Raw genomic sequence first — 24,028 nt, forward strand, 5'->3', positions numbered from 1 at the left:
GGGGTGTGCCTGCAGAAGTGGATGAGAATGGCAGAGCTCTAGTAGACATTTGTGCCAAGAGGTGGTTGGTGATAGCTAATACGCTCTTCAGACACAAAATGATACACAGGTGTACGTGGCGAATGATGAGAAGGGTGGGTGGTGAACTGAGTGAACGGAAGGCAATGCCTGATTATGTGTGTGTAGATGACAGAATGAGAAGGTGTGTAATGGATGCAAGAGCATATAGAGGTTGGGGGAATGGACTTTCTGACCACCACTTGGTGGTGGTGGAAGTCAAGGTTGACATGAAGTGGAGAAATAGAAGGAAAGGACAGAAGGAAGTAGTTCTTACAGAAAGGGTGGAAAGGTTACAAGAGGATGGAAAAAAAAAACAAAATTTAAGAGAAGTGGAGGAGTGATTGGGTAAATATGATTTGGAGCAGATGTGGGACGTGGAAGATGTGTGCAAGATATTCACAGAAGAAATCTGTGCAGCATGTGGTGTTGGGTGAAGAGAAGACAAAGGGGATGCAAGGAACAGCTTGTTAAATGAAGAGATGAGACAGGTTGTGGCACAAAAGAAGAAAGCATACAGTGAATGGATGAGAAAGAGGGATGAGGGGGAAGTTAAGAGACAGAAGAGAGAGTTATATGTAGAGAGGAAGAGAGAGGTGAAAAGATTAGTAAGAGAGTAAGAAAATAGTGGATGAGGAATATGGAAGGAATTTGAGTGTAAAGTGGAGGGAATGTAAGAAAATGTCCTGGAAAGAGGTAAAGAGAGTTAGACTGGGTGTTAAAGAAGTTAGTCGGGAAGTGAAAGATAAAATTCGTAGATTACTAGTGGAGAATGGAGAAAAAGTATGCAGATGGAGAGAATACTTTAACCATTACCACGCTAGCAAAGTATATTTACAGCCCCTTCAGAAACGCCAGTGATGTAGTTCTAAGGCCCTGCAGCACTGAGAAGTCTCTGCAAGCAACTGAAGTAAAATGGAAGGCAATAATGTATCTCGCTAACTTCAGATATTTATCCGCTACTCTTACAACACTGTTTTAGGAGCGTGGGAGGTGAGTGACAGTCTTCATAGGTTCACAGCCGCTCTGCCATCTAAGAAACATTGAAGATTTCAGAGGTCGAGTGGCACCAGCCTAACCCAATTCAACAAACTTTCTGGCTCTGGTCATAACTTTATTAGTGCCAGGGATTTATATTGATGTATGACGGCCATTTACCCACACACACCAAAAAAAAAAATCGGTTCACAAACTCATAGTCGCTCTGCTCTCTCAATAACCTTGAAGATTTCAGAGGTCAGGTGACACTAACCTGACTCAATTCAACCAACTTTCTGGCTTTGTTGAATACTTTTATTAGTGCAAGGGATCTTATATTGACATATTAAGCTCATTTTGCCAGAAAGAAAAGAATTAAAATCAGATCATAAGCTCAAAGCTGCTCTGCTCTCAGTAACCTCGAAGATTTCAGAATTCGGATGACACCAACCAGACTTGATGCACTCAACTTTCTGCCTTTACTGATTACTTTTATTAGTGCCAGAATCTTACATTGATGTATCACGCCCATTTACATAGAAACAAATACCCATAGATGGGCATCAGTTTTCTTTTTCCCCAGGGCTGTACAGGTTAAGGAACTGTTGGATGTAGAGAATGAAAGTAATGCGAGTGTAAGAGGCTGGGGAATGGCTGGGAGAAGGAAGGATGTGAGAAGAGAGGAAGAAATCAGTAGGATGTAAGTAGTGGAAGCAATGAAAAAAGTCAAAATAGAGAAAGCCCCAGGAATTCATGGAGCGCGTGGTGAAAAGCTAAAGCATGGGGGAGAGATAGTAGTAGAATGGATGTGGAAGATGTGCGGATTGGCCTGGGAGGAAGATAAAGTTCCGGAGGATTGCAAGTCAGGTATAATTATTCCCCTGTACAAAGGATGGAAGGATGTTAATTGAGATGGATGCAGTAAGGAAGAGATGGGCAGAGTATTTTGAAAGATTGTTAAATGTAGAGGAGGAAAGGGTGGCTGAGATTGTGGCAGATAATGGGTGCAAGGGATCAATGTGTTGGGAGATTTGAGTGATTCTTTGATCACGAAGGAGGAAGTGCAGGAGGCAGTAAAGGAGATGAAAAAAGGGAAAGCTGCAGGTATGGATGGGTGTGCTGTGGAATGCCTGAAGGGTGGTGGAGCAACTATTGTTGACTGGTTAGTAAGATTGTTGAATGTGTGCTTTATGAAAGGTATGGTACCAGTTGACTGGGCAAGTGCTTGTGTGGTCGCATTGTATAAAGGTAAGGGTGATAAGTATGAATGTACTAGCTTTTGGGGTATAAGTCTGTTGAGTGTTGTAGGTAAGGTGTATGGTAGAGTGTTAATTAAGAGAGTTAGAGAGGGTACAGAGGGAGTGATTGGTGATGAGCAGTGTGAATGAATGTGTTTGAGTGGAGGAGTAAATTAGGAGTGTGTCGTCCCGTCACGGCTACCTCCCTTTCCTTGGGGGAAGCAGCCTGGGTATATAGATAGATAGATAAAGGAAAATGGGAAAAAGAAGTGTGTGGTATTCATAGTGGCGTTTGCCTTCTTAGTGTAATAGGAAAAGTATATGGTAGGATACTTATTAACAGATTTATGGAAATAACAGAGGAATAAGTTGGACAAGAACAGGGATGTTTCAGGAAGGGAAGAGGGTGGTTAGATCAGATATTCACTCTTAGGTCTTTAGTGGAAAAGTTTCTAGAAAAGGGAAGCTGTATGCAGCCTTCATGGATTTGGAGAATGTAATGACAGTGAACAGACAAGGACTGTGAAGAGTATTAATAATGTTTGGAGTAAAACGGAAGTTGTTCAAATGCCCTGAAGAGTACGTATGAGAACGGTGCTAAGGCTGCTGTGCGTGTGGACAGTGAACTGAGTGAATTTTTCTATTTGAAATTTGGATTCAAATAGGGATGTGTCGTGTGTCCATGGATGTTCAGTCTGTATATGGATGGGGTTATAAAAGAGATACAAGGTAGGGCAGTGGATGTTCGAGTGGCCCTGATGAGACAGGGCAGTGTGTGAAAACTCCCCTGTACTGTTGTTTGCAGATGAGACTGTGTTGTTAAGTGAAGAAAGGGGAGCTGCAAGGCTTTGTGAATGAGTCTGGGGGAGTGTTAAAGAAACGAAATCAAAAGGTAAATAGGGAAGAGTAAAGTTATGGTCTTCGAGGGAAATGAAGTCACCGAAAGTACAGTGTGGTTGCATGAGGAGGAAATGGAAAATGTGAGTATATTTAAGTACTTGGGTAGTGTGATGAGTTAGGATGGAAGTTTGGAGGGTGAAGTACTTGAAAGGGTACAAAATGGAATAAAAGTTGCTTGTTCTTTGAAAGCAGTGATAAAAAACAGGGAAGTGAGTATGGAAGTGAAAAAGTTACTACATGACAGCATTGTGATACCAACTCTAACGTATGGAAGTGAGCCTTGGAGATGGGGGGACACAAGTCAAGAGTGAGTGCAGAGGAAATGAGTTATTTGAGAGGAGCATGTGGAGTCAAATGGAGAGACAGACTGCCAAATGAGGACTTGAAGGAGCGTTGTGGTGTCGATATGGATGTGATAGGAAACGTTAGGAGAAACACACGGAGAGGGTTTGGCCACGTGGAGAGGATGGATAGCGAGAGACTGACGAGAAGAGTGTATGTGAATGAGATGAAGGAGGGGAGAGGGAGGGGGAGGCCAAGGATGAGGTGGAGGGATGGAGTGGAGAGGTATATGAGAGAGGGGGGGGGTGAGCTTGGAGTAGGGCAGTGAAATGGCGGGGGACAGGGCGACACGGGTGCGATTTGTTAGTGGCCACCCCTTTCGGGATTAAGGTGTCTGGTAATATATAGACAGCATGAAGTATAAATAGGAATTAAAGAATTGTATAAGTTTTCAAGAAAGAAAGGTTGCTGGTTCCTTGAAAACAGTGATAAGAGACAGGGAAGTGAAAAAGTTACTACATGACGGTACTGTGATACCAACTCTAACGTATGGAGGTGAGGCTTGGACCTTGTTGGATGGACAGAAGTGAACAGTGAGAGCGGTGGAAATGAGTTATTTGAGAGGAGCATGTGGAGTGACATAAAGAGACAGACTAGCAAATGAGGAAGTGAAGGATCTTTGTGGTGTGATGTGGATGTGTTAGCAAGTGTTAGGAGAAACACACTGAGGCAGTTTGGCCATGTGAAGAGGATGGTGAGTGAGAGACTGACGAGAAGAGTGTATGTGAGTGAGGTGGAGAGGGAGAGAGGAAAGGGGAGACCAAGGATGATATGGAGGGATGGAGTGGAGAGGTATATGAGAGAGGGGGGTGTGAGCTGGGAGCCGGGCAGTGAAATGGCTAGGGGCAGGGCGACATGGAGGCGATTTGTTTGTGGCCACCCCTTACGGGATTAAGGCGTCTGGCAATAGATAGATAGATAGTAAATGTTTTCGACTGCACGTGTCTGTGTATGCCATCCACTTGTTTGCTGAAGAACATTGATGATGCATGACGGGTGTTGGCGTCTCACTCGATACAGTGCCTTCTGTAAAGTTGCGACAACTGTGTTTCAGCCTGCCAGAGTCACATGACTCACAGGCGCCAAGTTGTCTCCCAGTGAAATGGTTAAGTTGAATGGCCAGCAAGCTTTTATGCTTTTATCTGTGCTTAAGCAAATTTCTTCATTAAATATACCCAGCTGTGTTTCCTTGCGATATTCTACCCAATCTGGACAAGGGAAGATGATGCACAAATTTTCCATAAATTCTCAGAGGAGAAAGTAATGCGAAATAAAAGTCAAGTGGAACAATTTGAGAACACATGGTAACACGCCAGCGATAAGTTCAAATGTGTTTTTTATTAAAGATATTACTTGTAATACTTACCTTTGATCCGTGAAACACCTCTTTGTCATACAAATTAAAATATTTTTTTGGATATCCTCTGCAGTCTTGTAATTTATGGTCATATTCTTAAACAAAAATTGTCCTGCCACAACTGCAGACTCCAGCATTGTGGCACGGAATTTAACTGGTGGTACGCTTAACGATTCAACAACAACTGCTTTCTAAATCACAAATTAATTCATTTCTTTCTTTCTTTTTCTTTTTTCTTTTTTGCATTTTCAGAAGAGTATCAAGAACTTGCTTGCACTTTCTATGTTTTCCTAGCAATGATATTAAAAAATCGCACAAGTGTGGTATTCCACAAAGGAGTTGTTAGTTTAAACAATCGTTATGAATATTTTTAAAAACATGATTTAAGACTGAGTATCATTTAACGGTTTTTTGGAGGTTAATAAATTATGAATTACTCCATAAGTCATCGCAGAAAATAGAAATTTAAATCTTTACTTCATGGAAAATCAAATGGATATCAAATTTCAGGGTAACCCTAAAAATAAATATATTGCCACACCAGTGCCACAGTTGCGCCTAAGCATAAAGATTAAAAAATGAATCGACAGTTGTGCAAAGAAAATTTTTTAAGCATACGACTAATACGGTGTTCACACCCTTTTAAATTCTGCTGAAGCATGGGCCGACAGGTTTAACGAAGTCATCCTGTTTTTTTTTTCTTTTCATGAAAAGGTCCTGTACTGCAGTAAACAATCTTGGTTTAGGTTTACCCTGTTTTATATGGAGTACAGACATAACAATTTCAGTAAAATTTAGTTTTTTTTTTTTTTTTTTTATACCGACATCCAACCTACCAATGGTCAATATATCTTAGTATTATGAAGCACTGTCCGTCATAAATGATGTAGGCAATCATAGAACAAGATATATACAGTACCAAAAATGGCTAAACCAAAGTAAGAATTATGAAAAGAAAACAAAAAGATGGAAACAAAGCAGGGAACAGTGCAGATCAACTGGGCGAGCGTTGGGAGAGGGTGTGAGGGAATTTGGCGCCTAGTCGCATGCTGTTGCAATTCTCTACATAGAAGGAGCAGTCTGTACCTCTTATTCAAACATTCATTATTCATTTTAACTTGGAATAAAATTGCCATCTTCCCATCCTGAATGCTGGGCAATAACATAAGATTAAAACTAGAATATGGTGCTAGTCACGAAGAAGTGGTGTGGAAGAGATGCTGAGCCCTCTTATTGACATATTTAACCACTGTGCCACGGGAAATAATCTTCAAAAGGACGAATGTCTGGCCCAACTATAAGTGAATGAATAATAGTAGCAGAGCTAGGCACTTCCACGATCATTTCCGCAAACTGCTATTTCTGCAACTGCGGAAGTGTGGTTTCCATTGCGGATTTGCTTTTGCGATAATTCTAAGCAAAATCGCGGTTTTGTGCTTTCAGAAGTACTTCCGCAAATGCAAATCTGCCCGCGAACATCTACGTTACTTAGCCTGGCAGGTGGCGTCAGGGTGAGTCCAGCTCGCCAGTGCCGCCTGCTACTCCCACATTCTTGCCATATTTACAGGGTGGTGCAAAAGTAGATTGTTATTTTATTTACATTATTATGTACCCACCAACCTGGATCTGTGCATTACTGTGTCGAACTGTGGCTGACAGATTCTAGGAATGTGTCAATGGTGAGGGCGGACACTTTGAACACTTACTAAACTAAAAGTGTGTCTTTTGTGTTGGAATAAATGGTAAATGTCAACTTACTTTTGCACCACCCTGTACAATAAATATTGTATATGCACTATAAATTCGCCTTCGGTACGATGTACAATAGTATTTTTCATTATCATACATTATGTACGACAATTTTACGATTCCTGAATATATATATATATATATATATATATATATATATATATATATATATATATATATATATATCAGAGAGAGACAACGGATGAGCATCAGATCAATCTCTTTTTGATATTCACTGGCATCATACCAAGCTCCCATGAAAGGAATGAAAATGGGTATGAGCCAGAATGAGGAACGTTCGTACTTATGATTAACCCTTAGCCGCCGGGGGGGTTCCCGGCAGCTGCACACTCCCCCCTACGGACGATTTCCGAGATTTCGGAAAAAATACCCTTTCTTCAAACCCTTATATCTGACCAACTATAATAGCTAGACAATACAGTGAAAGTTCATAAGACTCATCGACTCTTTCCCTTTCCAATGAAGGTAGAGACCTCCTCTAGGTGGTCCCATCGATGAGTAGGGATGAGTTGAAGACGAGTGGTTTTTCACATTTTGGCACGCGGCTCTGAGTATGCGCCAAAGGCAATGGCCTTGGCCCGGCCGGCTAGCATTGGCAGCACTGACTGGAGTGGTGATTGTAACACTGCCCGTGTGTCCTTGAAATGTGGAATATTTCACTCGTTTTTTCTACTCCTCCTTACTCACAGCCGTGAAAATGAGTCATCACCCGGTTCATGTGGCTCACCCAAGGATTTACTGCCCACACCATCATGCCACTATGCCTTGTAGGTGTGTGGGAAAGGAAATATCTTGTCGTTTTTCTGTACACACTTCTTCTGTAAATAATCATATTTCTTTATTAAGACACTTAGAACTGCACTTTACATGACGATTACGGGTAATTGCACTTTGACAAGTAAGTGCTGTTGCTCTTTCACGCATGATCGTAGAGATTTGTACTGTAAATCAGACTGCTTTGTACTAATCAGGGTTATAGTGAAAATCATATAAATGTTTTACACAACTAACATTATTTGTACTTCACATCACAGATACACTGATGCTCATATTTGGCACAATCCCCCTGAGTATTGAGTGAAATAATTTAGGTATAGCGAAGCAGGTATTGTTCACCGTGGCCCGCTCACAAGTGGTTTTCTTTCAGGTAACAGGTAGGCAAACTCAAGGTATATCCAATAATTTTCTAACCAGTATCTAATAAACAGTATCAACTGTGTTGCACTTACTATAATTCACTTATATGCACTTGTAGAACTTATAAAAGAGTTATATCTTAGCACTTTCTATAATTCACTTATATCACACATTTCACTCATGAAAATACACAAACCTCTGCACTGCTGTACACTATTTTCACTTCCCCACACACCTGCTCAGTACTCATACCAATCCCGAAGGGCCTGATTGTGGAGATTCTGCCCTTGAAATGGTAGGCTGAAGTGTGGGAGAGTGCTGGAGGAAGATATGTCAGCAAGCAGGCAGTGAGAGTGTGGGGGAAACGGTTCTGTGGCATTTTTTTACGCAGGTGTCCTCATCTTGCTCCTCCTCATCACTGAAAGCATCACTCTCGTAGACTGTCCCTTCCTCCTGGAGAAGTGGGAGAGTCCTCTCTGACGTTGGAGGGCGAGTAGAGGTTGGAGGGCGAAAGAGCTCGCTCTCCACGTCGTAGCTTTTTTTCTCCTCAGAGGACGTACTCTAGCTGAGTGTACAAGAAGAGACAGTATCGTCAAGGGCACGTCCTATGGCACTATCACTAAGCCCTTTACGTGGCACTAAGGGCTGAATTTTCACCGGGGTTGATGAGGCAATCGGCCCTTCATGCGATGGGATGGAATCGGACGATGTCAAGGAAGTTAACATTGCTCCTCTCACTACCACTGCCAAGCACAAACTAAACCGCGCAACTGCAGGGTACCTGGGGGTCCTACCTACCCCGTAGGTATCACAGAAAATGGTCCTGCACTCAAACAGTGGCGGGAAGGCGAGTGCGGTATATCATGTCAACCCGCGGCCCTCCGCGCCCTGAATCCTGTCGCGCATACACGTCAGCCGGCGGATAGGGGTTAAATAATAATGCATAAAATCATCATAGCAAGTTATATTCTGCTTTGCATTGGAGGGTTCCTCACTATATTATCTTAATGATATACTATTTGTGCGTTCTGGGATCTAAGAATCTAAGGATAAAAGCCAGCAAAGATGTTTTCCCCCCAATAAATAATGAAAAATATCAAGCCTACCTCACGATCAATTTATTTTCTAGACTTACAGACGTTATAATACATGTTAGTGATGTAAACTACATCGAAACTAGGAAAACTTGTTTAGCGGAGAAGCAAGAAACAAGGTGCAAAGTACAAAGATGTGGTACAAAGCCTCCCAGTCCACCTAGAATATGATCTTTAGTCTAAATTTCAAATTGCCAGACTTATAGCATTGCCAGTGCCAGTATTTCATTCTCAACAACAAGTTATTTGGTACGTAATTAACAGATTAAATAAGAAACATACGAAATGAAACTGAACACAATTTTGCCATTTTTCCCACCGGACAACCACCTTTCTCCATGCGGTATCAATAGAGATAGATAGGTAGATAGATAGATAAACTATACGTTGGAGTTGTCTCAGTTGTTGGAGGAGTTTGACTGAGACTAAGGAGTGAGGACTGAGGAGGTTAGAGCCGAGGAATAGAGATGGACTGGTGTGTCAACTTGTCAAGTGCGAGCTGTGAAACTTAGCAATTTAATTCATGTATATACCATAGTGAAGGATTAACCCTTGTTTTATAGTAAAAAAGTCTAATAATAATAATAATAATAATAATAATAATAATAATAATATAAATAATAATAATAATAATAATAATAATATAAATAATAATAATAATAATAATAATTGATATTTTTTCATTTTACTATAACTATAATTCTATATATCCCATTCATTACCTTAGGCAATTTCCATATTTCATAGACATCTACTGTTAGTCAGAATATAGTAAATAAAGATATACATGCAGTACGTGAGTAACTAGAGATGATTTTTAACCCCTTGATTATGAAAAACATCATCTTAAACTTAATATAATCCTCTAAAGGTATCCAGAGTAACATGAAGCTGATGTCGTGGTACTGAAATTTGCATTTGCGTTTTTGCATTTGTGGGACTCCACATTTCAAGAATTTTGCGGACTTGCAGTTGCGAAGGCAATTTTTTTAGTCTGCGGATTTGTGATGCTGAACTGGATATTCATTTGTGGTGCCCATCTCCGGATAGTTGTAGTAGTAGTAGTAGTAGTTGTGACAGTAGTATAGTTCTGTTTATTATTTATTATGCTTCTACCCACCTGCGGTGGAGGAGGCATTAAGTGATTGGTCTATCCATGCATGTGTGCGCAGGTGCATGCTTGCATGCATCTGTCCATAACGCTTTTCTGGACCCAATACTTCCTGAAGCCATTGACAGATTTCCATCAAACTTTTGGCAGCGATGCAGTATGAGGAGATAAAGTACTGGTTAGTTCAACTAGGTCAAGGGGTCAAAAGTCAAGGTCATATAGGGTCTACATAGTTTATCTTGTGAGTGTGATATCTCCTGAACCCCTCAGCAGATTACAATCAAACTTTTGTCACAGATACAGTATGAAGGGACTATGAACTGATTAGATCAGCAAAGTCAAGAGATCAAGGGATTAGATCAGCAAAGTCAAGGGATCAAGGGTCAAAGTCATATGGGATCAGTGTAGTTTATCCTTATGGGCATCTGTCCATAACACTAATGTGGGCACAATATTTCCTGAACCCAGGACAGATTTCCACCAAACTTTTGTTAGTTGTGCACTGTGAGAAGATGATGAACTGATAAGGACAGTTTAGTCAAGGGGTCAAAGGTCAAGTTCACATGTGGTCAACTAGGTGTATCACTGTAGATGCGATACCTCCTCTTAAATGGATTTCAGCCAAACTTTTGTCAGTGATACAGTATAAAGGAGCATTGAACTGATAAGGTCAGCAACATCATGGGGTCAAGGGTCAAGATCATATGGGTGTGGGCGTAAAATCTCCTGAACTCCTCAATGGCTTTCGATCAAACTCTTCCCAATGATACATTATAAAGGGACGATGAACTGATTTGGTCAGCAAGGTCAAATGGCCAAGGTCAAGGTCCAATGGGGTCGACTTAGTTTCTCTTTAGTCTCGTTTCAACCCACAGTGAAGCCTGTCCATGCGCAAGGATTGGCATAGGCATACCAAATGATACTTTGCATTGACAGTTTGGGGCCTGAGATCTCGCTGTTTCATTTGCTTGATCATTTTTATTATTATTATTATTATTATTATTATTATTATTATTATCATTATTATTATTATTATTATTATTATTATTATTATATGCAGCGAGGAAAACAAAAGTGCAGAAACTTCCCATGTCAATGTACTACTTCCCAATAAAAAAATCAGAGTTGAGAGAGAGAGAGAGAGAGAGAGAGAGAGAGAGAGAGAGAGAGATGGTCGTAAATATATATCTGAATTCCGGCCAATATCCACAGTTACCCAGAGGTTGGTGAGTGAGTGAGTATGATTTGGAGGGAAGGCAGAGTACAGGACGAAGTGGAGACGATTTTTAGTATCCACCCCTTACGAAAATAGGGAACTGGTGTTTGATACAGATAGAAAGATAGATAGATATAGATATGCGGTGCTTGACAAACTACAAACAGTCTTATAATTACCCAGAGGTTGGCGAGTGAGAGGACAGTAGTGACGGTGATGACCATGGGTGGATTGACACAGGCGGTGGTGTTGGCCAGGGAGTACTTCAACCACTTATTAAGTAAACCCGATTCCACCAACGCAAAGGCACTGTGAAGACAATGGATATTTATAAGTTATAGGAGAGAGAGAGAGAGAGAGAGTCTTTGTCCTATCAGTCAAGCAACTTTTGTGTGACATTTACCAAGTAACATTGTGGTATTTCCAATGCTATCGGGTCTAACCGGATACTGAAAACCAGGTGACTTCTAGGCTACTTATGTAAACAGTAATGACAATATGGTAAAAACTCAGAATATGCATAAAACATTTATATGATCATAGTACGAGTAACTGCATTAACATTCAAACGGCAATGTTTATTCATGTTGTGTAGTTGAATCCCTAATTGTCAAGTATCATGTGCAGAGTATACATCCTATCTTCGACTGCACTTCGTGTAATTCTGTTTGTCATTTACGTAATGGGATTATTCAACAAAGGTCGGTTCAGTGTGATATCCATAAATACTATAATACCCTTGATAGACTCCCTGGCACTTCAGAGGTAATGTGATGGCAGATTTACCAACACAGTGCAGGAGGCTAAATAGTGCGTGAAATGTTTGGTACAGGTTCATAACTGTATCAACGGCACAAACGCTGTTAAATTTATGTGTGCGTAGTTATATCCAGAATTATATAGTCCTCCATATATTAATATTTTCCGTCCTTCATTTATTTTTTTTTCACTTCCTCATTTACAAAGGCGTGCTTAGCCACATATTCATTTACATATTTGTGCTGCAGAGGGGCAGCTTCCCAGGATTGCACCTATTTAACCGGAACAAAGTATCTCAGTCCCATTCCTGTCCCACGAGGGGTAGGAAGATGGTCTAGAGGAAAACAAAAACTCAACAGCATAATTCAGTCCACTGGGTTTGATGATGAAAGTAAGCAACGTAAGGGTTTAGCGCTTTCCTATTATATGATGTACCTTACCTCATGTGGCCATGTGGAGAGGATGGAGAGTGAGAGACTGAGGAGAAGAGTGTATGTGAATGAGATGGAATAGGAAAGCGGGATAGGGAGACAATGAATGAAACGGACGGATGATGAGAGAGGGGGGGTGTAAGCTTGAAAGAGGGTAGCAAAATGCAGAGAGCAGGGCAAATGGGAGACGATTTGTTTGTGGCCACTCCTCAGGGGATTAAGATGTTTGGCTGCAGATTTCTTTTTTTTTATGCGAGGAAGAAGGAACCAAAGGCCATGAGCCCGCAGTAACAGTTCCCTCCAAGAGAAAAGCAAAATACAAAAGAGAGCCAATTTCAAGATCCGATCATTTTGAGATGCCTGGACACACTGCGTTTGAAAGACTGGAGATCATAGGCAGCAGGAAATACAGACAGAGGGAGACAGTTCCAGAGCTGACCTGTTGCATAAATGAAAGACTGGGAGTAACGGTTAACTCTTGCATTAGAGAGTTGGACAGAAAAGGGATGAGAGTTTGCTGCCAGACAGGTGATACGCGCCCGTCGTAAAGGTGGAGGAATGCAAGCAGACAGTTCAGAGGAGCAGTGACCATTAAAGTAGCGATAGAAAAGAGATAAAGATGCAACAGTGCGGCGAAGAGACAGAGGTTGAAGGGAGTCAGTAAGAGGAGGAGAGTTAATGAGACGAAAAGCCTTTGACTCCACCCTATTGAGCGGAGTCGCCTTAGCACACCCAATCTCTTGGAAGCAGATTTTCCAAGAGATGTAATATGATCTTTCCAAGATAAGTCCCGAGTAAATGAAGCCCCAAGCATGTTCAAGGATGATGCAGGATTAAGCTAAATATTATTAAACATTAGTGGGTATACCTGTGGAAGATTTTGTCGGGTTGATAGGTGTAAGAACTGAGTCTCAGATGCATTAAAAACAACCATATTATTTTTACCCCTGTCAGAGATACGAGCCAAGTCAGACATTAGGTGTGCCATAGCCTCATCCCTTGTTTGTTGAAGTAACTGTTGAGATGGGCGTTGCAGGAACCGAATGGAAAGGTGAAGGGTGGAGTCATCAGCGTATGAGTGGATAGGGTTAGATGTACAACTTAGAAGATCATTGATGAATAAAAGGAAGAGAGTTGGTGATAGGACAGAGCCCTGAGGAACACCACTGTTGATAGATCTAGGAGAAGAACGATGGCCGTCTATAACAGCGGCTATAGAACGACCAGAAAGGAAGCTAGCGATGAAGGTACAGATAGAAGGATAGAAACCGTAGGAGGGCAGTTTGGAAATTAAAGATTTATGCCAGACTCGATTGAAAGCCTTTGAGATGTCAAGTGCAATGGCAAAGCTTTCGCCAAAGTCCCGAAAGGAGGATGACCAGGAGTCTGAAAGGTAGGTGAGAAGATCGCCAGTGGAGCGTCCCTGACGGAACCCGTACTGACGATCGGAAAGAAGGTTGTGATAGGAAAGATGCCTTAAAATTTTTCTATTGAGAATTGACTCGAAAACTTTTGAAATACAGGACGTTAAAGCAATTGGACGATAGTTGGAGGGTTGGGAGTGGTCACCCTTCTTTGGGACTGGCTGAATGAGAGCAAACTTCCAGTAAGAAGGAAAGGTACAAGTTGACAGACAAAGGCGAAAGAGTTTGCCTAGGCAGGGTGTAAGCACAGAAGCACAGTTCTTGAGAACAACAGGAGGGATCCCATCAGGCCCATATGCCTTGTTAGTACTGAGGCGAGTGATGGCAGAAAATACATCAACTGAAGAAATTTTAATGTCAGCCATGAGGAAGTCAGAGGGGGGAAGTGATGGAGGAACAGCTCCGGAATCGTCTAAGGTGGAATTGGAAGAGAAAGTCTGTGCGAAGAGATCTGCTTTATCAGTAGAAGAAATAGCTACAGAACCATCAGAGTAGAAAAGAGGAGGGAAGGATGATGAGGTAAAGTTGTTAGAAAGATTTTTGGCAAGGTGCCAGAAGGAGCGGGAAGAATTCGAGTTGGAGAGTTGAGAGCATTCAGTATGGATGAAATTATTTTTAGTAGAGCGAAGAACAGACTTAGCACGATTCCGGGCAGAAACGTAAAGATGATGTGATTCAGGGGTGGGTTGGCTCCGGTACCTTTTGTAGGTCCTCTCCTTGTTGCGGACAGCATTAGAACAAGCGTGATTAAACCAAGGCTTTCTTGCGTTAGTCAAAGGATATGAGAAAGGAATGTATGTTTCCATGCCTGAGAGAATAACCTCCATAATGTGCAAGGCACACTCAGATGGCTCCCGGCCATGGAAGCAATAATCATTCCAGGGAAAATCAAAGAAGTACTGCCTGAGGGCCTCCCAGTCCACGGCTCCAAAATGCCACAGACGACGTTTCCCTGGAGGGTCCACAGGCCGTACCGGAGTGATAGGACAGGTTAAGGTAATAAGGTTGTGATCGGAGGAGCCCAGCGGAGAAAAGATTAACAGAGTAAGCAGAAGGATTAGTTGTGAGGAAGAGGTCAAGTATGTTGGAGCTGTCTCCAAGGTGGTCAGGGATACGGGTAGGTGCTGTACAAGCTGCTCTAGATCATTAAGGATAGAAAAGATGTAGGCTTGTTCACCAGGTGGATCCGTGAAAGGAGAGGAGAGCCAAAGGTGGTGGTGAACATTGAAATCTCCTAGAATGGAGATTTCAGAGAAAGGAGAAATGGAATAAGATAGGTGGATAGGTAGATAGATTGATACATTGACCTTACCTCATCTGTTGGTATCAATGAGCCATGACCCGGAGATAATTAATTCCTTGTCTGTAACTTAAGGATTCATGTAGAATTAGATCAACTAGCATCACACACACACACACACACACACACACACACACACACACACACACACACACACAGATCTGTATTTGTTAATTTCAATTTCCATATATGTTTTGATCAACAATATAACTTTGCCTTCTCCAAGATGTGAAATGAAGACATGAGAATTACACCGGATTCACATCTAGATGAGCCTGGGGTCACAACAATAACCATACCAACAAATAATAAAAATAAGAAAAATATACTACTGCTGCTGCTGATCCTGCTGCTACTGCTACTACTACTACTTCTACTACTACTATTACTACTGCTACTACTACTAGTACTACTACTACTACTATTACTACTACTACTACTACTACTACCACCACCACCACCATCATCATTTCTACTTCTGCTACTTTATTACTACTACTACTGTTACTACTACTACCACCACCACCACCACCACTACTACTACAGCAACTGCTACTATACTACTACTACTACTACTACGACTACTATTACTACTAACAAAAACGACAGATAAGAAAAACAGTAATATACTACAGCTGCTGCTGCTACTGCATCTGTTACTACTACCACCACACCACCTTCACCACCATTACTACTACTAGTACTACTACTACTACTACTACCACCACCACCACCACCACCACCACCACCACCACCACCACCATTACTACTACTACTACTACTGCTACGACGACGTTTTTTCTAATTTCACCTCCATCAATTTGGGAATTACAGTATATTGTGAAGATCAAAACCAACTTTCATAATACAGTTCACCATTTGGAATCGTAATGTGAAGATTAACACTGGCCATTATCATACAATCTTTTGGCCCGAAACACGCCAACAACTGTGGTTACCAGCCGTAGATTACTGCTGTTATTACTTTATTTTTTTTCATTAACATTATACTGCTTATAAAGACATTAATCTATTGGAGTCGCTGGTCTATGCGGCTCCCGACCACAGTAGCTTCGTAATCCATACCCGCCTGAGAGACAGGCCTGAAGGCTGATGGTCTTGTGGCCCTGAGGTGTAGGAGTGCAAACCTCACGAGGGAGAATGACAGTCGACATCTCATCCAGGTCATAACAGAACTCTGAGGTTGATGTTTCATCTCAGAAAGAACCTGTGCCGGTCTCGAGGAGAATCTCACTGCCTTTGGACACTTCCTACATGCTACTGTGAAAAGAAGGGGAGTGAATCTACCGTGATCCACATGCTGGATCCTTTTTTGATAGTTTCTTTTTTCCTGTTCATTCCTCTTGTGTGCAGCCTCGAGAGACAGTCCCAACCCTCCAACTATCGTCCAATTGCTTTAACGTCCTGTATTTCAAAAGTTTTCGAGTCAATTCTTAATAGAAAAATTTTAAGGCATCTTTCCTATCACAACCTTCTTTCCGATCGTCAGTATGGGTTCCGTCAGGGACGCTCCACTGGCGATCTTCTCACCTACCTTTCAGACTCCTGGTCATCCTCCTTTCGGGACTTTGGCGAAAGCTTTGCCATTGCACTTGACATCTCAAAGGCTTTCGATCGAGTCTGGCATAAATCTTTAATTTCCAAACTGCCCTCCTATGGTTTCTATCCTTCTATCTGTGCCTTCATCGCTAGCTTCCACGGCCATCGTTCTTCTCCTAGATCTATCAACAGTGGTGTTCCTCAGGGCTCTGTCCTATCACCAACTCTCTTCCTTTTATTCATCAATGATCTTCTAAGTTGTACATCTAACCCTATCCACTCATACGCTGATGACTCCACCCTTCACCTTTCCATTCGGTTCCCGCAACGCCCATCTCAACAGTTACTTCAAGAAACAAGGGATGAGGCTATGGCACACCTAATGTCTGACTTGGCTCGTATCTCTGACTGGGGTAAAAATAATATGGTTGTCTTTAATGCATCTAAGACTCAGTTCTTACACCTATGAACCCGACAAAATCTTCCACAGGTATACCCACTAATGTTTAATAATATTCAGCTTAATCCTGCATCATCCTTGAACATGCTTGGGGTTTCATTTACTCGGGACTTATCTTGGAAAGATCATATTACAACTCTTGTAAAATCTGCTTCCAAGAGATTGGTGTGCTAAGCCGACTCCGCTCTTTCTTTACCCCTGCACAATTGTTGACTCTATACAGGGGTTTTATCCGCCCCTGTGTGGAGTACAACTCTCATGTGTGGGGAGACTCCCCACATACAGCTCTTCTCAATAGGGTGGAGTCAAAGGCTTTTCGTCTCATTAACTCTCCTCCTCTTACTGACTCCCTTCAACCTCTGTCTCTTCGCTGCACTGTTGCATCTTTATCTGTTTTCTATCGCTACTTTAATGGTCACTGCTCCTCTGAACTGTCTGCTTGCATTCCTCCACCTCTACGACGGGCGCGTAGCACCCATCTGGCAACAAACTCTCATCCCTTTTCTGTCCAACTCTCTAATGCAAGAGTTAACCGTTACTCCCAGTCTTTCATTTATGCAACAGGTCAGCTCTGGAACTGTCTCCCTCTGTCTGTATTTCCTGCTGCCTATGATCTCCAGTCTTTCAAACGCAGTGTGTCCAGGCATCTCAAAATGATCGGATCTTGAATTTGGCTCTCTATTGTATTTTGTTTTTCTCTTGGAGGGAACTGTTACTGCGGGCTCATGGCCTTTGTTTCCTTCTTCCTCGCATAAAAAAAAAAAAAACGGTGACATGCTGCCATAGGATCAATCATCCTAAAGTCGAAAAAAGCCCTCTGCCCGAGTGTCCTGAAACCTCGAGCACTTACATCCACTCTTGCATCATTTGATGTGTTTGCTGTTCTGTGGATGAAGTGCTCACCTTCTAGTGGCAGCAGAGCTGGCTCTGTGGTGACATCATGGCATATTTGCTGTAGCATTTTCGCATATGTGCTGTAGCATTTTCGCAGTGAGGTTGCATACTTCATCATGGTGAATGCACTACTACTACTGCAACTACTACTATTACTACTACCACCACGACCGATATTACTACTACTACTACTACCAATATAGCTACTATTATTACTACTACTACTACTAGCACCACCACTACCACCAATATAGCTACTACTACTACTACTATTACTTTTTATTTAAACAATCGCCTCCATCCAGTGGTGAATTATATTGTGAAGATCAAAACCAACCTTTCTAATACAGTTCACCATTTGAAGTTGTAATGTGAAGGTTAACACTAACCCTCATATTACAATCCGTTGGCCCCAAGCACGCCAACGGCTGTGGTTACCAACCATCTACTATTATTATTTTATTTTTTATTTATTGATATTACAATGTAAACAAAGACACTAAACTATTGGAGTTGCTGGTCTATGCGACTCGACCACTGTAGCTTCGTAATCCATACCCGCCAGAGAGACAGGCCTGAGGGCTGATGATCTTGTGCCCCTGAGACATAGCAGAGCAGACCTCAGGAGGGAGAATGAGAGTTGACATCTCATCCAGGCCATAACAGAACTCTGCAGTTGACGTTTCTTCTCAGAAAGGACCTCTGCCAGTCTCGAATAGAATCTCGCAGCCACTGGGCCCATCCCACCCTATGTTGTGAACACGAGGGGAGTGAATCGACCGTGGTCCACATGTTGGATCCTTTCTTGATAATTTCTATTTTTTTCTTGTTCATTCCTCTTGTGTGCAGCTTCGAGAGACAGTTCACGATGACACGCTGCCATGGGATCGAATATCCTGATGTCGAAGAACGCCCTCTGCCCACGTGTCCAGAAACCTCGAGCACTGACATCCACTCTTGCATCATTTGAAGTGTTTGCTGTTCTGTGGGAGAAGTGCTCACCGTCCAGTGGTAGCAGAGCTGGCTCAATCGTGACATCATGGCATATTTCCTGCAGGATTTTGGTAGTGCTGGCCTGCACATACCGGGAGGTTGCCAACAGCTTGCTTCACATCATCTTTCACCACCTCCATGATGCATTTTCCTATAATCCGTCATAAGACTTCACCCACCCCGATGGGCCTGCATCCAGGATTCTTATCAAAGGGGATTAGTCTGCAAGCCGTCAGTGCTTCGATGTTACTGCACTGACTTGAAGCCAGCTTCCTCGCCAGTGAGGCAATGGTGTTACATAGGTCTGTTGCTGCCTCCCCAAACTTGATGTTACTGAGAATTACTCGCCAAGATTTTGCATCCAGGCCTGACGGTCCTGCCCCCCCCTGTGTGTGCATTGCCTTCCGCCACACCATATCTCCAGTTATCCTGTCATATATGATGGGGTTGGGAGGAGTGTAGTTGCCGTCAAGCTTTGACTGGGCACTTGCTTGTCGTTCAGTTGGGTGTTTTTCTTTTAGTTGTTGCATTGTTTCATCTGTCAGGTCAAGTACTCCGTTTGGTGATTCAGCTGACAGGGATCTTGTTGCCATCGAGATCTTCCCCTGTCTCATCTTGCTGCCAAAAATCCTTGCCACATCGTTGGTATTCTGAGTTCTTCTGCCTCGGTTGTTTATTCTCATCTGCAAGGCCCTTACTTCCTCAAGTAGGTTGTCGATTTCCCCTCTTTTCCATGTTTCAACCCGCCTTTGGATGGCCTTAATATTTTCTGCAATGCTAGCTCTTGGGCCGGTCTTGTTGAAGAAGAGATGTGGTATTAGTGCAAGGACCTTATGAGAGAACGAGGCAATGGGTGTGTTATTGTTGTAGTTGGCTATCAGGCGAGTGATTTCCTTGATCATGTCAGTTGTAGCATTGCATTTGGGAGGTTCTAAAAGGTTACTTTAGGACCATCCAACTCTTTCATTATATGGGGCGTTCACCCAGGTCACTGCATTTTCTCGGTATTTGCCCATCCAGTATGTGGGACGATCTTCTCGCACAGACCTTCGAGGCTGTTCTGCTTCCCCGTTGTTTGTGTCACTACCGTTCTGAGGACGTATAATACCTGGATGATTCCCTCTTTCATGCACTCCTCTATGGTGGTCTTCATCCTGAGTTTCATTTCTATTATAAACCTCATGATGTTCCTCACCCCCAACTCCACTACTATTCACTTCCCCATGGTGATTTAACCCACCCAGCTCTTCTATATCTCTCGCATCTTGGCGTCCATCCCTATCTCTCGCTTCACCACGGGGTCTTTCACCACCACGCATGTTCGTGTGATCGTGCATATTGTCAGTGACCGCCCCATCAATTTCCATGTCACCAATCCGTCGCCTGCCATGTTGGAAGCGGTCAAGTGCCGCTTCTGGTGGGCTGTGATTCCCTAACACATTCATACAGAAAGGCCCCATCCTACAGTATGTACACGGTGACATGTTTGTTGCACATGAGTACCTGATACACTTATGCTGCCTACTGGAGCACTGACAACAATACTGTGGCATGGCTATGGTCTTAAAGTTTTTATACTGTGGTACAATATTAATGATAATAATTATGGCTACTTTTTGTAGTACTTTTAAATGAAAATTAAATATAATGTTACTAGAACTACTGTTTTACTATACGAATTTTAATTTAGATTTGATATAAATGAAGAATGTGCTTGTTTTACTTCTATTTTTGTAGATAATATGATTAAGTTATGAAGCAGTTTCCTCGTTTTTCTCTAGTTTTGCATATCAGTTAATATCTAATTGTTCTGTCTTATACTAATAATCGACTGAACTGATAATGTTAAGTATTTAAAGTTTGATATGAAGTAAAACAACGCTTCTTTGTTTAAGGGTTAAGTAGGTGGCCAATTGGTGTGGTGCAATAGTGTGGAGCTTTGTTTATTGGTACTGGGTCTTCAGGCGTTGAGGTGTAGGGGTGAGGGTGGTGTGTGGCGTAGCGGTAGTGTGTGTGTGTGTGTGTGTGTGTGTGTGTGTGTGTGTGTGTGTGTGTGTGTGTGTGTGTGTTCTTACCTAATTGTTCTTACCTAATTGTATCTTACAGGAATGAGTCAAGCTAGTACTGTCCCGTGTCTTAAACCATACTTATCATACATATCCTTAAATTTGTGAATTGTTTTGGCACACACTATTTCATTCGGTAGTGCATTCCATTGATCAATTGCTCTGTTTGGGAAACTGAATTTCCTTACGTCTTTATCACCTCTCTTCTTAAGCAGTTTTTTGCAGTGTCCTCTTGCTGATGCTTCTCCATATGTTAAGTAATCATTTATGTCTATTTTCTCCTTTCCTGATATGCACTTATATAGCTGGGAGAAGGAGGGATGTGAGAAGACAGGAAGAAATCAGTAGGATAGAAGTTGTGGAAGCAATGAAGAAAGTTAAATCGGGGAAAGCCCCCAAAATTGATGGAGTGTGTGGTGAAATGCTGAAGCATGGGGGAGAGATAGTAGTAGAATGGATGTGGAAGATGTGCAGATTGGCTTGGGAGGAAGGTAGAGTCCCGGAGGATTGGAAGTCAGGTATAATTATTCCCCTGTACAAAGGAAAAGGGGAAAAAGAAGTGTGTGGTAATCATAGGGGCATTTGTCTTCTTAGTATAATAGGAAAAGTGTATGGTAGGATACTTATAGACAGAGATAGAGAAAGAACAGAGAAATTAGTTGGAGAAGAACAGGGAGGCTTTAGGAAGGGAAGAGGTTGTGTAGATCAGATATTCATTCTTAGATCTTTAGTGGAAAAGTTTCTAGAGAAGGGAAAGAAGTTGTATGCGGCTTTCATGGATTTGGAGAAAGCATATGACAGGGTGGATAGACAAGGATTGTGGAAAGTGTTAAGAATATATGGAGTAGATGGGAAGTTGTTGAATGCTGTGAAGAGTATGTACGATGGTGCGAAGGCTGCAGTGCGTGTGGATGGTGAACTAAGTGAATTTTTTTCTTTGAAAGTTGGTTTGAAACAGGGATGTGTCATGTCTCCATGGTTGTTCAATCTGTGCATGGATGGGGTAATAAAAGAGGTACAAGGTAGGGTAGTGGATGTTGGAGTGGCCCTGGTGAGAGAGGATAGTGTTTGGAAACTCCCTGTACTGTTGTTTGCAGATGATACTGTGTTGTTGAGTGAAGACGAAGGGGAGCTGCAAGGCTTGGTGGATGAGTTTGAGAGAGTGTGTAAGAAACGGAACCTAAAGGTGAATGTAGGGAAGAGGAAAGTGATGGTCTTTGAGAGAGGTGAAGTTAGTGAATGTACAGCGAGGTTGGATGGTGAGGAACTGGAAAATGTGAGTACGTTTAAGTATTTGGGTAGTGTGATGAGTAAGGATGGAGGTTTGGAGGGTGAAGTGCTTGAAAGGGTACAGCAGGGAAGAAAGGTTGCTGGTTCTTTGAAAGCAGTGATAAGAAACAGGGAAGTGAGCATGGAAGTGAAAAAGTTACTACATGACAGTATTGTGATACCAACTCTAACGTACGGAAGTGAAGCTTGGACATTGTTGGAAGGACACAAGTCAAGAGTGAGAGCAGTAGAAATGAGTTATTTAAGAGGAGTCTGTGGAGTCACGTGGAGAGACAGGCTGACGAATGAGGATATAAAGGAGCATTGTGGTGTGGATGTGGATGTGATAGGAAGCGTTATGAGGAACACACTGAGGTGGTTTGGCCATGTGGAGAGGATGGAGGGTGAAAGACTGACGAAGAGAGTGTATGTGAGTGAGGTGGAGGGGGGAAGAGGGAGGGGGAGGCCGAGGATGAGATGGAGGGATGGGGTGGAGAGGTATATGAGAGAGGGGGGTGTGAGTTGGGAGCAGGACAGTGAAATGGCGGGGGACCGGGGTACTTGGAGGAGATTTGTTTGTGGCCACCCCAAGCGGGATTGAGGCGTCTGGCAATAGATAGATAGATAGACTTATATAGCTTTATCATGTCACCTCTTTTCCTTCTCTCCTGTAGTGTTGGTAGGTTCAGTTTATTTAGTCTTTCTTCGTAGCTTAGGTCCCTTAAGCTTGGTATCCACCTTGTGGCGGCCCTTTGAACTTTTTCAGTCTTGTCTATATGCTGTTTGAGATGAAGACTTGAGACTACTGATGCATATTCCAGGGTTGGTCTAATGAATGATGTTATTATCCTTCTTAGCATGTCTTCATTTATGCATGTGAATGCTATTCTCATATTTGCAAGCAGTGTATACTTATTCCGTACCTTCTCGCTGATGTGGTCAGCCGGAGATAGTCTGTTATTGATAATCACACCTAGGTCTTTCTCTCTTTCTGATGTGTATAGGGTTTTATTTCCTAACTTATAATCCCAATCAGGTCTTTTTCCACTATTACCAAACTTGATTACATGACACTTGTCCACATTGAATTCCATTTGCCATGTACTACTCCATTCATGAAGTTTATTTAATTTTTCTTGTAGCTCTTTACAAAAGTCTGTGTTAGTAATTCTTCTTTGTATTTTTGCATCATCTGCAAACATATTCAGATAGCTCTCATTTCCAGTGTTACTGTTTATATCATTTATATACACTAAAAACATGATTGGTGCCAGCACTGAACCCTGTGGTACTCCACTAGTCACTTCTTTCCATGATGAGTACTTTCCTCTTAGTACTGTCCTCATTTCTCTTTTTATGAGAAAGTCTTGCATCCAACAAAACAGTTTGCCTCGAATTCCTCCTTGATGGTACAGTTTCCATAAAAGTCTTTGGTGTGGTACTGTGTCAAAAGCTTTCTTGAAATCTAAATAGTTACTCTCCACGCATCCTTCCCTTTCCTGTACTGTGTTTGTTACTCTGTCATAGTAGCTCAACAGATTAGTAACACATGATTTTCCTTTTCTGAAATCAAACTGTCTTTCTGTTATCATACTGTGTTCTTCTAGATGATTTACCCAAGCTTTTCTTATAAGTCTTTCTAATACTTTGCTTACAACACTGGTCAGTGATA

At 42.1% G+C, this 24,028-nt stretch overlaps 1 protein-coding gene across 1 annotated transcript in view; it reads right to left on the minus strand.

The window, feature by feature from the left end:
* The window catches only part of LOC145398693 (uncharacterized), a 78,601-nt gene that overhangs the window by 1,314 nt on the left and 53,259 nt on the right, over positions 1-24,028 (minus strand). The window contains exon 6 of the mRNA XM_080271494.1: positions 11,380-11,509. Coding sequence (XP_080127620.1) covers positions 11,380-11,509 — 130 coding nt within the window. The remainder of the gene's footprint in view (positions 1-11,379; positions 11,510-24,028) is intronic.

The sequence above is a fragment of the Coenobita brevimanus genome, chromosome 46 (genome assembly GCF_032717465.1).
Source record: "Coenobita brevimanus isolate Jiangsu-jjx chromosome 46, ASM3271746v2, whole genome shotgun sequence".
Lineage (NCBI taxonomy): Eukaryota > Metazoa > Arthropoda > Malacostraca > Decapoda > Coenobitidae > Coenobita > Coenobita brevimanus.